The sequence below is a fragment of the Canis lupus genome, chromosome 2 (genome assembly GCF_003254725.2).
Source record: "Canis lupus dingo isolate Sandy chromosome 2, ASM325472v2, whole genome shotgun sequence".
Taxonomy (NCBI): Eukaryota; Metazoa; Chordata; class Mammalia; order Carnivora; family Canidae; genus Canis; species Canis lupus.
In genome coordinates, this window is record NC_064244.1 from 83,037,303 (window position 1) to 83,053,291 (window position 15,989).

Genomic DNA, 15,989 nt, shown 5'->3' on the forward strand with positions numbered 1-15,989 from the left:
GGTGTAGTCGACTTTCACAGGGGCCTCGGTATGCCACAGGTACAGTTCTGCTAACTCGTATAGTCCCTTTTTAAAAAATTTTAATTTATTTATTTATTCATGAGAGGCAGAGACACAGGCAGAGGGAGAAGCAGGCTCCCTGTGGGGAACCTGATCCCGGGACCCCAGGATCATGACCTGAGCCAAAGGCCGACAGATGCTCAACCGCTGAGCCTCCCAGGCCTCCCTAGGCTTTTTGCAACAAATCTCTGAAGAACTCTCCCTCTCCCTCATTTTAACAGAAGGGGAAACTGAGGTACAGGGAGGTGATGCAACTTGCTCAAGACCATGCAGTGAGCAAGTGGCAGAGCCAGGGTTCAAGGCCACACAGCCCGGCTCAGCACCCAGGCCCCTAATCCCTGCACCCCCGGCCCCTCCCAGGTCAGTGAATCAGGCTTGCGGGTGGGAGGGCAAACTGCCCTCCTAAGGGCCTCATTCAGGGCAGCGTTTGGCGCCCCTGCCTGCGGGCAGCCTCTCCCCTTGCTCAGGGGATGAGGGCGACCTCGCCCAGAACACCCGCGCCCCCAATCCAGCCAGCATGTCACAATCCTTGCCGTCGAGTTTGGCTCATCCAGGTGGGAACATCTGTTGTTTGTACCTTTTCCCCAAGCAAAGGTCTAGGGAAGAGGACCCCAGAGAGAACTGCGAGGGAGCCAAATGTGTGTGCCTGAGATGCTGGGAGCCTGCGGTGCCCGTGGTGTCACAGCTCACCGAGCTCCCCAGGTGTCTGGTGTTTGTGGGAAGCCTGGCACACGTGCACCGTCTACAGATGCCCTTAAACCCCGCCCTCCCTCACCGTGATCCTGGCCCTTCAATGTTCCCCAGCACAGCCACAGCCATGGCCTCGACCTCCCTGGCTTCCCTATTACCAGTGTCGCCCAACGAAGCTGCCAGAGTTCGTCTCTCCGCAGATGCTCGTCACTATAAGCGTCCCAGAAAGATGGGCCGGTGAAAATAGAGCCCAGGGGGCCCAACCCCAGGCTTCAGAGCCGGAGGGACCCTCCGCGGAGGGTGGACGAGCTTTCCCGGGGGCCAAGTGTTGAGGCTACAGGAGTCAGGACAGCGCTGGGACTGAATGTCTTCTTGTGCCACCAAATCTGCACCCGTGACATCCTCAAGGGACGCTGAGCCTGCTCCATCCCTCTTGTGGCAGCTTCGACCCTCGGAGAAACTCTGACTCTCCCCCCACAGAGCCAGACGTGACCAAGACCACAGACTCGGCCTCCTGGCTTGGTTCCCGTGGCAGGTCTCAGGCTTCCGCCTCGGCCTCGGGAGGACTTCTCACGCGCTCCCTTAGCTTGCACAACCAGGCCTGTGTCACTAGGTGACCCATTTCTCCCATCGGGGCAGGGACCAGCCCCCTGGACCTGCCTGGATGTTCCGGAACGTTTCCCGGGTGCTGGCTCCCACCCTCACCGAGAGACCCTGGTGGCCTGCGTCTTCCACCTCTCCTGGGGGTTCTCTGTGGGACGAGGGCTCGAGCCCGCTTGGCCATGGTGGTCATTTCCTCCTCCTCCTGCCCATGTCTCCTGGGGTTGTGTCCAAAGTAAACTACTTGTGCTTGGATCCTTGTCTCTGGTTCAGGAGAACCCAAACCCAGACACTCCCCAGTGATTAAAGCTCCTCCGGGAGCTCCACCCTGGGTGATTAGAGCCCCTGGACTCTTCCTCGACGTCCTTCCTGCCGGACCACCCAGGCAGGTGCCCGGTCCACTCCGCCTCGTTCCTAGCATCTCCTACACACAGCCCTTCACTTCCATTCCTGGCTTGTGTCCTCATCACTCACGTTGACGTCCACTCACCAGCCTTCTAACTGGCCTCTCCACTCCAGGCTCCCTCATCTGGTTCTTCCTGCATCAGGGGAGAAGCGGAACCTTCATGTTTTGGCCAGAGAGTGACGACTCCTCTCCGTGAAGGTCCCGGGGTGGGTGAGGTTCAGTCGTGGGCACTCAGGCATGTACCGCGGAGGGCTGGGTGCGTAGGAGAGGCGCTGAAGGCACACGCGTGGATTCCACCATTCGGAAAATATTTTCTTAAGAATCCGGATGCGGGGATCCCTGGGTGGCGCAGCGGTTTGGCGCCTGCCTTTGGCCCAGGGCGCGATCCTGGAGACCCGGGATCGAATCCCACGTCGGGCTCCCGGTGCATGGAGCCTGCTTCTCCCTCTGCCTCTCTCTCTCTCTCTCTCTCTCTCTCTCTGTGTGTGTGTGACTATCATAAATAAAAAAAAATTAAAAAAAAAAAAAAAAAAAAAAAAGAATCCGGATGCGTCAGCTCCGCGCTCGGCGCTGGAACAGCACGGCAGGGGCGTCCTGCGGTGACAAGTGCACTGCCGCGTACTCGGCCTGTGTCTCTGGCCTCCCAGAAATGCAGCCTAGGCATAGGCGGCCCGGTTCCCCGAGCTGCGGTCTGACCACCTCTCCGCCTCCGTGTGCCACCAATCCCCGTCCCCCAGCAGGCAGGATCACCCGGAGAGATTGCCAAACCAGTTCCCGAATGGATGGAATCTCGGGTCCCCCCACCCGCTACCACCTGAAGGAGCTGGGTAGTGCAGCCCAGAGGGAAGGGGAGTTCCTGGCCTTGGGGCAGCGGTGGGGTGCGGGTACGGAGTTAGAAAGGAGTCCACGGATACAGTGTTTGCAATGGGCTGAATCCCATCTCCCTAAAAGACATGTTGAAGTCCTGAACCCCCAGAACCTCAGAATGTGACCTCATTGCAAAGTAGGCTCATCGTAGACGGGATGAGTTAACGCGACGTCAGACCGGAGCCGCGTGGGCTCCTAATCCAGTAGGACTGGTGTCCTTATACGAAGAGGACAGAAAAACACAGAGAGAGGATGGCCTCTGAGGGCGGAGGCCGAGCCTGGGGGCTGCATCCACAAGGCGAGGACGCCGAGGGCCGGCAGGTGCCGGAGGTGGGAGGAGGCAAGGAAGTCTCCCTGTCACAGGGTTCGGGGGGAGTGTGGCCTCCCCGACACCTCGATTCTGGACTTCTGGCCTCCAGCACCGGGAGACAACAGGCTTCGGGCGCCGGAAGGCCTCCAGTCTGCGGCACTTCGTTAGAGCCGCCCTGGGGACCTAACGCACTGCCCTCACCCTGCTCTCCCCTCAGGCTCCCCCGGGCGCCGGGCTCCAGGAAGCTCCCTGGGGATGTCCGGCCGGACCCTCCGAACACTAAGGTGGCCAGCTTGGGAGCGTATCACCTTCTGTTTGCTCTCCCTCTTCTTCCGTGATGGGCAGCCTCTGAGGGGGCCCCGCAGCCCCCCACCTCCTGGACCCCAAGCCCTTGTGTAATCCCCGCGCAGCACGACAAAGATGTTGGGATGCCGCTTCCAAGGCGAGGTTACCGAGACTTTCCATAACCTCTGTCTCTACCAGAGGAAGTCAGCTGCACGGCTCCAGAGGGGCCCCGACTGCTGAGTAACGGGCGTCTCTGGCCAGTGGTCACCCCGGAGCTGAGGTCCTTCAGTGGACGGAGGGGTGACCCCGAGAGAGATCGTCCAGCCGAGCCTCGCGCTCACTGCAGCCCCAGCCAACATCTTCCCGAAGCCCGTGAGAGCCCCGAGCCAGGGGCCGGCAGCTGGGCGGGCCTGATTCCTCACCCACAGAACTGTCAGGTAAAGGGCGTGTGTCCTTTCAGGTTGCCAAGGTTCGGGGTAACTTGTTACACAGCAGCAGTTAAATAATACCCTGCCTCGTTTCTCTTTTCTCCTCGCTCTCGCTTTCCTTGAACTTTAGCAACTGAACTTTGGCCTTGAGCCTTGCTTTCTAGGGAACCTGCCGCCAACTTCCAGTCCCGGTGACCTCCACGCTGTGCCAAAGAAACAGAACATCGTTTTCAAAGTCAGAGACAACCATCCCTAAGTATGCACCGGGGCCTTACCGACTTCTCCCAACTGGGGCTTCTGCTTTAGACCACTTGTGTCCGACGGCATCACGCCGTGCCCGTGCCGGGTTTCTCACACCAGCCTTGTGCAAGTGTTACACTGCTGGGGTCTCACGGCTCCGGAAGCAGCCTGCGGCATCCCCACGGAGGATCCTAAAACAGAAACCCTGAGATGGAAACTAGAGACGCCCCAATTCTGGGCTCCCCCACCCATTTGCAGGGCTCATCCCATCCTATGACTAAGACAACTTCTTTCCAGTGATCGGGAAATAAAGGCTCTTGACTTTTTGGCTAATGAGGGACGTGGGGGTGGGAGGTGGATCTGGTTTTCTCTGCTTTTTGCTTTTCTTCTGTCTCACTCCTCCAGGCTGGCTTCCCAACGCTCTGTTATAGATCGACCCCTCCCAGCTGAGGAGGGGCGTGGGAAAGAAGGGAAACTTGACGTCAGGCCATTTTCGGTTACAGGCACAAAGCAAAGCTTTGCGAGGGTCGGGGTAATAAGGGTATTTGAGGATTGTCTTCCTACTAAGCCTTGTCAGGGTAGGAGCTGCTGTTGGTTCTGCGTGAAGTCCTCGGGGCAGCAAAACCAAATATTCTTTTTCTCGCCACCCCCCTTCCACACACACACAAAACCCCAAAACCAAAGCAAACAAAAACCCTAGCTAATAGAAGAAAGTCAACACTGGGGCACCTGGGTGGTACAGTCGGTTGAGTGTCTGCCTTGGGCTCAGGTCACGATCCCTGGTCCTGGGATCGAGCCCCGTGTTGGGGAGTCCGCTTCTTCCTTCGCCCCTCCTCACCCCCCACCCCGTGCTCCCTCGCTCTCTTACACAAAAGTAAATCAATAAAATCTTTAAAAAAGAAAGAAGAAAGAAAGAAAGAGAAAAAAGAAAGAAAGAAAGAAAAAGAAAGAAAAAGAAAGAAAGAAAGAAAAAGAGAAAGAAAGAAAGAAAGAAAGAAAGAGAAAGAAAGAAAGAAAGAAAGAAAGAAAGAAAGAAAGAAAGAAAGAAAGAAAGAAAGAAAGAAACTCAACAACTGGTACTAATGCCCTGCTCAGGATTCCGTCTGGAAGAGGATCATAAAAGGAGCTGGGAAAATTCTGATTTCTCCTCCTGGAGCCCTGAACAGCATTTCCGCTTCCCTCGGGCCGCCGCCAGCCTTCAGAAGAGGCTCGGGGCAGAGGAGCCGCAGCGGCCCCTGGGCCCCAGCCTCCCCAGAGCCCACCTGCCCCGCCGCCCTTCCGGAAGCCGCCGCCTGCAGCCAGGCCTGTCGGAAAGGGCATCTCCAGGAGCCGGGCCGCGTGACGCACCCAGCAAGGAGCGTCAGTCCCCCCAGGAGGCTGCTCATGAATCCTCTTTGCTAATAATAACCCTGCCAACCGCGCCATTAAGCTGTGAGCACATTCCAGGGACTCCTCTGCATCCAGGGGTTTGGCCCCCAGAGCTCCTCTTCGGCCTTGCACCCACTTTGGATTTCAAGCTGAGGTCAGCTGACCCGGATAAGGTTACCAGACAGGGCTCCTTTCTCCTTCTGCGTTAGAGTAACGTCACCCTGGGTGCCTCTCGTGACCCCTGGCTGCGTCCTGCCCCGACATCCTGCCCCCCCACCCTCGCTGCCCTGGGGAACAGCCTGTGCACCTGATCGGCCAGCGGGGGTCTGGCTGGGGCAGAGCAGGTCATTCCACACACTTTCCTGAGTTCCGTGGGGTACGCCGAGGCACGGCAAGTGCCATCAACAGGTCGTGGGGCTTGGACGACCCCCTCCTTGGGGTGGTCCACACACACTCACACACACGCTTGCCAAGCACCCGAAGCTACAGCCCCTAGGAAGGGGGCAGGTGAAGGAGTTTCTTCGAGGCCACCTGGGACAGGGGGTTCAGGGGTGTGTTGAATCAGGAACCGCCCTGAAAGGGCTGGTAAGGAACCATCATGCTAAGAGGCAGCAGCAGCAGCATCTGCGAAATGGGTAGGAGTGTGGGCATTGGCGTCAGACCTGGGGTTCGAGCCCTGGCTCTGCCACTTGGGAGCTGAGTGACCTTGGGCAGGGGACATAACCTCTGCCTCAGTCTGCGCCCCCCTGAACGGGCGGTGATGGCAGTTAGGTCATCCACACGGAGCTCTCGGTACAGCGTCTGGCACATACAGCTGCTCAATAAAGGCAACCGTCAGTACCATCTTGCAAACAGATGGCCCTTCATGGTGCGTTCACACCTTAGTTCACCTGACAACCTTGGTGGGGGGAGCAGGTTTTTACAAATGGGGAAAATGAGGCGGTGATGATGTGTGTAACCCGGTTTGTCTGGGGCTACGATGCAGGCCTCTCCACCCTTCACACTTAGCATTTGCCCCCCGGTACCTGGTGCATCGAGTAGGAAGCAATCAATCCATCAATGTGGAGTTCGGTGCTCAGTGAATGGAAGCCACTCGTTACACGTGGACAGGACAGTCTTGCTGCCTGTAAATTCTCTTTGGGGCCAGGAAAGCAGAGGCCTTGGTGGCTCATCACTCGTGTGGCCTCGCAGCAGGACGCAGGAGGCATTAAGGGAAACCGTGTGCCACTTCCCCACCCGCCGACTCACCAAGGGAGGTTTCCCGGGAGGGTTGGGGGCGTCGGAAGCCTCACATTCAGAGCCTGGGGTTCTATGGGCAGCGAGGTGATGGGATGAAAATGTTGGCATCTCTACAAACCCACCTCCCTCCACACTGCAGAGGGGAAGGAGGAGGGGCTTGGCGGAGGGATGGCTGTGTTTCCAAAACTTTGCTTGGTGTTTATGTCTGGGAGCTGAATTCTTGGGACACTCATCACATTTGGTTCCAGGCTGACTATTTAATACTCTAAAAAATAACTCCCTCTTCACCTGACCGCTGAGAGCGAGTGCCAGGAGCGAGGGCGGCCCAGCTGGAGGGGAGGTCTGCCCCCACGGCCGATGAGTCAGGTGTGAGGCCAGCGTGAGCATCTGGACTAATTTGTCCCGAGCTGCAGGCTTCCTGCCACTTCCTCCCCTCCCGCCCTTATTTGGAGCCCCTGACAGCTGAGCAGAAAACCAACCGGGGGAGCTGGGCGCCGGCCAACCGTCACCCTCTGCCTCCCTGCGTGGGACCCGTTGCTGAGGAGAAAGAAGCCCCAGGCATCGCTGTAAGATAACCAAGGACTCTTTTTTGCTCTTCTCACACCTTTGAAGTGGGAACCTCTTGAGGCAAATCAACAAGAATGTGGCTCTTGCCGCTGAGGGTCCGGGGCTGTTGGGCTGCTCAAGGTGGAGGGGTAGTGACAGGCTCTGCGGGCCTGATAGCTTTAAAAGGCCATCTTCTGCTGCTCCTCATTCAGCTGCTTTATCGCTGCAAGTGACAGAATGGGGAGGGTTCCGTCCCTCTTGTGCTCTTGGAGAGCCGGGGGGCTATAAAAAGAGGAGGCGCAGGGCAGCTGGGAGACAGAGGCAGACGGAGGCTGAGAGAGGGAGGCGAGAGGACAGGGGAGCAGCAAGCACCGGGCCACTCCTCGAGCGACGCCAGCATGGGCTCCCCCATCGCCGCAAGCTTCCTCCTCTTCTTGGCAGTTCAGCTCCTGGGGCAGACGGGCGCTAACCCCGTGTACGGCTCTGTGTCCAATGCAGACCTGCTGGATTTCAAGGTAGGGCCAGAACAGGGGCCACAGTGTGGGGCCAGGGGGCCTTGTGATGCTGTGCCGGTCAGTGAGACCTCTCCCTTTCCCTGTGTGTTCCTTTTGTAAAGAACTTGCTGGACCGCTTGGAGGACAAGATGCCTTTAGAAGATGAAGCCGAGTCTCCCCAAGCCCTGAGTGAGCAGAATGCGGAAGCTGGGGCAGCTCTCAGCCCCCTGCCTGAGGTGCCTCCCTGGACGGGGGAGGTCAGCCCAGCCCAGAGAGATGGGGGTGCCCTTGGGCGCAGCCCCTGGGACTCCTCCGATAGATCTGCCCTCCTGAAGAGCAAGCTGAGAGCCCTGCTTGCTGCCCCTCGGAGCCTGCGGAGGTCCAGCTGCTTCGGAGGCAGGATGGATAGGATTGGAGCCCAGAGCGGACTGGGCTGCAACAGCTTCCGGGTAAGAGATGCTGGGGATGGATACAGGATGGGGAGGAAGTTAGTTGTGGTTTCACCCTGTCAAAAAGTCCGGCCAGGGCATGCCTCCTGCAGTAGAGACCAGAGTGGAAGCTTACTTCCTTTGAAATGCTTGCCCCAACTTGGGGCAATGACCTCATCCTCAGCTACAGGCTGCCAAGGATACTCTAAGGGAAAAAAAAGGTACTGCCATGAACACTGGGAACTTAAAATGTTCATGGGGCCAAATCACCTTCATCCTGCTGATCGGTAGTTCATGTTTCTCCCCAGAATTGCCAGATCCCAAAGGATGAAATGATCATGACCAGGTTGGGGTGCTTGGGTGGCTCAGTAGTTTGAGCGCCCGACTCTTGATTTCCGCTTGGGTCATGCTCTCATGGGTTGTGGGATCGAGCTCCAGGTGGGGCTCCAGCCCCATGTCCAGCTCCATGCTCGGCGGGGAGTCTGTTTGAGATTTCTCCCCCTGCCCCTCCCCTCACGCACACATGGATGTGCTGGTGCTCTTCTCTTTCTCTCAAATAAATAAATCTTAAAAAGAAAAAAAGCAAGCAAGCAAGCAAGCAAGCCATCGGGGTTGACTTCTAACTTTTACCGAGCAACTTGTGCACCCATTCGTGAAACTCCTGGCGTTGTCAGGCTGGGGTGGGGGGTGCTGGGGGGAAGTGAACACAGTCCTGTGAGATTGACCTTTCCAAAAGAGCCAGGTCACCAAGTCAAACTTGTGTCTGTTCTCTTTGTAGTACTGAAGATAATGGCCAGGGAGGAAAAGGAGGCCCTGGCCCGGGGGCAGACTCTGAGAGACCCTCGTCCCTTGGGGTCTCTCACTCAACTTTGTCCCAGCTCATTGCCATCAAGTTGAGCCGTGACGAGCACCGAGACCGTATTCAAGCTGCAGCCTCTTGGCGATGTTTCTCACGTTCTATGCTAAACGTAGATAACTTGGCTGAATTGTGGCTTTCCCACCCCTCCCACCCCACGCGTTAACAGTTTAGCATAGACACTCACCTGTTACTGAAAGGGGTTTGAAAACCAATAAACTTCAGCACCACGGACAGCAGCCAAGTCTGGGTTGGCGTGGTTGGCGTGCGGGTGGCGTGGTTGGCGTGGTCTTTCTTCTCCCAGTCTGAGGACCCGGTTACCTTTTGCCAGAGAGGAGAGCGCTCAGTTTCTTTCTTCTTCCTTTCAAACACAGTACGCTCTATTTCGGGGAGCAGTTTCAGGTTCGCTGCCAAATTAAGCAGAAAGTACAGAGGTCTCCCACAACCGCCTGCTGCACACACGCAGGGCCTCCCTCCCGCACGGCCAGAGCCGTGCCCTTGCTACACACCATGACTCTACACCAGCACATTCTTACCACCCGGAGCCCACACTTGACATTAGGGTCAAGCCTTGGTGTTGAGCATTCTGTGGGTTTGGACAACTTTTTTTCTCCTTTCATTCCCTCCCCAGCCCTCACCCCCAGCTTTTTCCTTGGTTGGAGGTGTGGGTGGGGCTCAAATTGCAGTTCACAATCTTGTTTCTTCACTCTGGCCTCATCACAGATCCCGAAAATGCCCCAGGAGATGGACGGAGAGGGCACTTATTTTTCAGATTTTGCTCACACTCGGGGCACTTATTTATTGAAGAGGAAACTTAACAAACATCTGGGCTTTTTTCATGGTGGCGTCAAATGTCGCTTGTACTCCATGGACAATTTTTTGTACGACCAAGTTCTTTTTTTTTTTTCCAGAGACATATTTATAAAGTGAGGACACTAATGAAATGTTTTTCTTTCTTTTTTTTTTTAAGATTTTATTTATTCATGAGAGACATAGAGAGACAGGTAGAGGGAGAAGCAGGCTCCATGCCTGACGTGGGGCTCGATCCCGGGTCTCCAGGATCATGCCCCGGGCTGAAGGCGGCGCTAAACCGCTGAGCCACCCGGGCTGCCCACAAAATGTTTTCTGATGCATTTTGAGAGAGTTCGTGGCTGCAGCTGAGTGAGTTGCACTTGAAGGTTTAGGAAGAGTAGTCACCGTGTTTGGGTTTGAGAGCTGAGCAAGGTGTAAAGAAACGTTTGCTTTGTTGACCAATGGCATGTTTGCGTGCCTTTTGCGTAGTAACACATAATTAAAAAGTAGCCACCAGCTTGCTCTAATTCAGGTCCCAGGTGCCTCGGCTGAGGTGGAAGCACTGGGGAAGACACCATTTCTTTGTATCTGCTTCTGAAAAGCAGAGAATACCGGCCGCCAAGTTAATCTGTTTTCCCTCCCTGCACGTCCCCCTCTCCACAGCAGAATCTAGGACATTCCTCCAACTGCCCTCCCCCACCCGACGCATTCACTTCTCCAGCCCTCATTCATCCTGTCCCTTCCTCTTGTAATGCCATTTATCCAGGGCTCCCGGGAACATTCTACACATTCAAGGCCCGTGGAGAATGCCACGTTGTCCCTGAAGCCTTCCCCGATACCACGTGCCTGGCACGAATTGAGCTCTGCCCCAGCAGCATTTTCCATATAACAGTTATAATACAACACAACTTGCCTGGGTTTGCCATCGCGTCTGTGCCTCTGGATTGCAAACTCCCTGAAGGCAAATGCCTGTTCAGAGCCACTGCGGCACACGGCGTAGCCCGAGCTCTGTAAACGTCGCTGGAGATGTCTTGGTCTTGAGCAGAAATTAGGAAAAGGGGGAATAAAGTATTAATTCACTCTTTGCAGGAGGGAGGCCGCAAGTGAATTGACGGATAGGGAGTGGAGGTGGGGAAAGACCTCTGATCTACTTCCTTTTTTTAAAAAAATATTTTATTTATTCATGAGATAGAAGAGAGAGGCAGAGACACAGGCAGAAGGAGAAGCAGGCTCCATGCAGGGAGCCCGATGCAGGACTTGATCCCGGGTCTGCAGGATCACACCCTGGGCCAAAAGCAGGCGCTAAACTGCTGAGCCACCCGAGCTGCCCTAATCTAACTACTTTCAATAAAAATATTCTTCACGTGGACTTTGAACACAGGTGGGCAGAAAGGAACCAAGAAGGACCAGGGCAGGGACAGGATAAAGTGTCCAAACTGGGCTCCTGAGGCCCGGGGACTGGGAGCTGAAAGGAGGCAAGTGTGGTGGCCTGGGCACACTCCCAGGGTGTCAGTGGGACACGGGGGCACAGAACCTACTGAGAGCACTTCTAGTGCTGGTGGGATGGTGGCAACTTGAAGCAGATCGACCAGAGACAAAGAAAATCCTATTTCCGGCAAAAACAGGGAGCAACGGCAGACGGCACCACGGAAGCTAGTCCCGAGGCCTAAAGGCCTGTGGACTCGGCACGGACTTTCCGGGAACCCGTGAGCAGGGCAGATTCCTACGCACAGTGCTGTCGGGACAGTCGGGCCACCCGAGCCCCACTGCGGCAGCAGCCCCTGAAGGAGCAGGTGGGTTCTTACAAGCAGGAGCACAGGAAACGGGGTCGCACAGCGTCTGGAGGAGACTGAGGCCTGGGAACCTCGTGAGGTTTGCGAAGGACTAAGCTGGTAGCAGGTGGACCCCTGGGAATGAAGTCTTGCTGGCAGAGCTCTGAGACCATGAATCTACTCTCCCGCTTTCCGATTGTTACACATTAGAGAGAAAGAGAAGCGAGTCTCTCTAAAGCAAGCACCGTGGAGACGTTGAGACGGAGATTAAAGGAGACAGATGAAGACATTTTATTCCGACAGGTTACGGTTACAGTGAGAACTTCCAAGTTCCAAAAGTTCAAATAAAAATAGAACTTTACAAATTAAAAAAAATACAATGTATGTACACCATAGAATTAGCTAGTGTTACTATATAAACCAACAGTGCAAACAGAACGAGGGAAGCCTGCGACTGTCGGGGTGGCCGTGTCCACGGAGCCGTGGGTAATACTGCACGTCAACGCCACAGGGCCCGGGACGGGGCTTCTGGCCTTTCCAGAGGCTTTCTAGTCTCCAGCGGCTGCGTCAGTACAACTCTGCGTCAGCAATGTCATATAGTTGGTTGGGTCAAGCAAGCGAGCGTCCGAGCGTCCGTCCCAGCCAGGAACCATTAGTTGAACAAGGTCATGAGCAAATCACTCCCGAGTGCCGAGGCCCCACGGTGGGGAGGGACCTCCCAGTCACCCCAGCTGGGAGCCCGACACCGCAGGCAGGAGACCAGCACGCGGAGAACTGTCCCCAGCCAGCCCCAGGGCCCCTGTGCCTTGTGTGTGTGGACGTACCCTATTGCCAGGGGGCGACGGGGCTGGAAATAGGTGGGACGTGGACACCGTGGGTTTCTAACTATCAAGGGGGTGAGGCTTCCAGTTATTTTGTTACAAGTGGGGCAGTGGTTGTCTTTGGGCTTATCTGGTAAGGGCAGACACCCACGGAGGACAAGAAGCCACGTGCCTTTCCAGAGGGGCCTGAGTTTGGGTCCTCGGCGGCCGTGCGGCCGGTTCATGCGGAGGGAGGCGCCTGCCAAGCCAGCTACCTGTGGGCCGCACCAGAGGGAACGAGCATCTGGGGACTGCATGTGCACGAGGGGAAAGTCCGACCACACTCACCCGGGGACGCCTGGAGGCAGGCCGCTGCTGACCCAGACCCCGGAGGACTTTCCTTCTGCCAGTTTCAGGGAGGGGTGGGAAGAGGGCTTCAGTTTGTGGGACGGGCAATCCCGGTGTTCCCCGACCTGGGCGACTGGAAGGAGCAGCGCGGCCAGGCTCCGAGTGCCGCCGCAAGTGGCAGCTGGCGGAACACGAGCACGCCGAGCAGGGCTTGCCTTTTTGGTCCTTGTGATCTCCCCAACTACTTGCCGGGGGGTCCCATCCACATTTCACAGGCCAAACGCATTCAAGGAAGCTGAGACATTTAGAAGTCGAAGTATTTTTGGTCAGAGAGATGAGAAAATGGGAAGAATAGAGGCGGCCAGTCAGGAGGCAAAGAGCCTGAAGCAGCCCCTCACTGAGCTAAGCACACCGAGCATGAGACCTGGGCGGCCGCGCCGGGACGGGCGCCCACCCCCAGGCTGCGTGCCAGACTCTGCGACGAAGTCAGCCCGAGGCAGAGGGCGAGGGGACGGAGAGGCCGGGTGCCCAGGCTCTCAGGCGACTGCCAACAGTTTACACAAAAAAGCCCAACAGGAACTTAAATGCAGACGGATGCCGTCTTGGTGCCCCAGGCGCATCTGCCACGGGCTGTGCCGGGCCCAGGGTGCGGCTGCAGGTGGGGGGAGAGCACAGAGCTTGAGAGAGTGAGTGCAAAACACCCAACACCGCGTGTTCACTTTGGGGGTCTAGTCAGAGGGCCTCCCGCCTGGAGACACAGGTCACGGACACACAGGGGCTTCCTTGCTGGGGTCAGTGCCGGGGCTTGGGCACGTGCGGCCAGCTCTCCCCCAGCCCAGGGCCCCGGCGGCACAGTTTCCAGGTCTGGGCCCCTCGGCGGGCTGGGGACGGCCAGGACGGGCACACCCCCTCCCCTCCTGGAATAAGCCATCTGCTCCATCCTGACCCGGGCTTCTCAGGCCGCGTCACGTTCCTACAGTGGCCACTGGCTCAGGACTCGCTTCTGCCCACCTTAGAGGTAATGGTACCGTTTCCCAGAGTTGGGTGGAGCAGTTTTATCATGGGATGCTTAGCTTGTAGCTAACTTGGTCGGGGGGTGGGGGGGACATACGAATACCCTCTGGGCCGTGGCTGCTTCGCCAGGAAGACACGTGTAAGAACTCAAGGGAAGTTACTAACTCGGCGCAGAGGGTGGGAGGAAGGACGGACCTCGGGAAACTGGAATCACCAGGAGAGAAGCTGAGATGCTCAAGACTAGGGCGGCTGTGAACCGGACGTCTCGTCAGACTTATCCTTCAGGGCCGGTCAGGGGGACGTGTGCTTCTGGAGGGTGGTGCTTCCGAGGAGGCTGTGCCCACGGCGGCAAGCCTGAGCAGCAGCGCCCCCCAGAAGCAGTGTTTCCCTTCAGATGAACCGCTGAGCATGGCAACAGCCCAGCGAGGGAAGGCCTCCCCGACACACGGGCAACCGTCTCAGCGCTCGGTCCCTAAATTTGGTGATTCACTTCAGTTCACAACTGGCCTTCGCCCCAGCGCTTGCCTTGGCAAAGCCTCCCCCGTCGCGGTTTAAGGCAACAGCTGGGTTCCCTAGGAAAGCAGCAGGAGGGGCATGAAAAGTGCTCCAGGTGTCCCCCCCGCCCCCTGCCCCCCCCCGGTGGCTGAGGCCTGGTGCCCCCTCTGATCCTGGCACGTGTGGGGTGGAGGGGCCTGGGGCCTGAGCCCATGCTGGACGGCAGGAAAGCAGGGAGCAGGAAACAGGAAGATACTTGCTGAGAAAGTCAGACAAGTCCAAGCTCTTGCGGTTCAACACCATCCCCGGGATCTCTGACCGGCGGAGTGTTGGATGATTGTAGGCTTTCCGAGCGAGTGGGTGAGTGGGAATCTTCCGTGTCCTGGAACAGCCCCAGCCAGCCGTGGCGGCGGAGCACGAGCGAGCTGCCTCCCCGGGCAGCTCCGGGACAGGGCGGGCCGGCGTGTGGCAGTGAGGCCACGCCGGGCCGTCAGATGGTCTGGTAGTGCTGCCGCAGCCGGGCCTGCAGAAATTCGTAGGTCAGGTTGTGCCGAGTGATGATCCCCACGATCTAGGACAAGAAGAAAGAGATCCACGTCACCTGCAGGGTAAACCCGCTGGGGCAAGAAGGGGAGTGGGCTCAGCTTGCCTCATCCACCACAGTAAACGCTGGGGACGGACGCCCGGCCCACAGAGCGCCGTGACAGACGCCGACAAGCTGGTCACGCTATGCGTGTCCAGGCCACCCCGGTTTCCAGAGGAGGAGGAGATCCACAGGGAACTAGGGCTCCTAGAGGCCAATGGGACAAATCCAGCTCCAAGAGAAAGTTCAGGAAGGCCAGCTAACTCCGCATCGGAGTGTCTTTTTCAGCAGGCACATGCTCTCTAGGCTTCTCCGTTCCCACCACCTGCCCCCTGCTTCACACGTGTGTGCAAGAGACAGACAGCCCAGTGCAGGCTCCGAGCCGCTGAGACCCCAGAACCTTGCTGTGGTTCACAAACACCGTCTCTCCGCACTACCTGGGTCCTTGTGTCACGGTGACTTTTAACAGGAAATATATATGTGATCTTCACCCTCGTTCTGGCACAAGGTCCTAAGAACTCTTGGGATTAAGTGATAAAGAGCGAGAAGGGTGTCCTTTGCCGTTCATGACGAGCCCCTTTCAGCTACATGAATGACAAACTTCTACAAAGCCCCTAAAGATGGAGGCTAGTTACCAGGGCAACCAACCATGTGAGCAGAGGCCTGGCTGTTCCAGCCCCGAGCCCCATCTGGGGGTGGGGAGCGGCCGGAGGTTGAATCAATCACCAATGGCCGCGATGTCCTCAATCACGTGTTCGTACGTAATGAAGCTACCAACACTGGAGAACGTCTGTGCTGGCGAGCACGTAAGGTGCCAGGAGCAGAGTGTGCGGGAGACGGTGTGGAAGCTTGGCATCCCTTCCCCATACCTGCCCCAGGCCTCTTCCACCTGGCCGTTCCTGGGCACACTGGGAACCTGCTAAGGAAACTGCTCTCCTGAGTTCCAGGAGCAGAAGAGCACGGGAACCTCCAATTTACTGCCACCTGCCCAGAAACACAGGCGACAACCTGGACTTTTGATTGACGTCTGAAGTGACGGCAGCGGAGGTGGGGGTGGGGGGTGGCCCAGTCCTGTCAGGCCGAGCCCCGAACGTGTGGGGTCTGGTGCCGTCTGCAGGTGGATGGTGTCAGCGTGGGGTCCTGTTGCCGGGCGCCCACCGACGTGCAGTCAGAACCGCTGGCGCAGGGAGCAGCCCGGCCCCTCTGGTGACAGGGCCTGTGTGCGCAGAAGCTGAGCTGCTCACGGCGGCCACTGACTTGGCGCTTCACGCCACAGCCTGTTGGAACCGTCAGCGGGCTCGTGTTTCGAGGAACCAAGTTTGATCAGTGCAACCACACACCCCGGAGAGCAGGGCAGGCTGTGCTGTG

At 57.4% G+C, this 15,989-nt stretch overlaps 2 protein-coding genes across 3 annotated transcripts in view; one reads left to right on the top strand and one right to left on the bottom strand.

The window, feature by feature from the left end:
* Positions 1-7,250: 7,250 nt before the first annotated feature.
* On the top strand, positions 7,251-9,056 carry NPPA (natriuretic peptide A). The gene is made up of 3 exons (XM_025477211.3): positions 7,251-7,554; positions 7,656-7,982; positions 8,740-9,056. The coding sequence occupies exons 1-3, from the start codon at positions 7,438-7,440 to the stop codon at positions 8,743-8,745; spliced, it is 450 nt and encodes a 149-aa protein (XP_025332996.1). The 5' UTR covers positions 7,251-7,437; the 3' UTR covers positions 8,746-9,056.
* Positions 9,057-11,648: 2,592 nt separating this feature from the next.
* The window catches only part of CLCN6 (chloride voltage-gated channel 6), a 34,720-nt gene continuing 30,379 nt past the window's right edge, over positions 11,649-15,989 (bottom strand). For both annotated transcript variants that reach the window (XM_025477197.3, XM_025477196.3), the window contains one exon: positions 11,649-14,609. In XM_025477197.3, the coding sequence (XP_025332982.1) occupies positions 14,529-14,609 (81 nt within the window). In that variant the 3' untranslated portion in view covers positions 11,649-14,528. The remainder of the gene's footprint in view (positions 14,610-15,989) is intronic.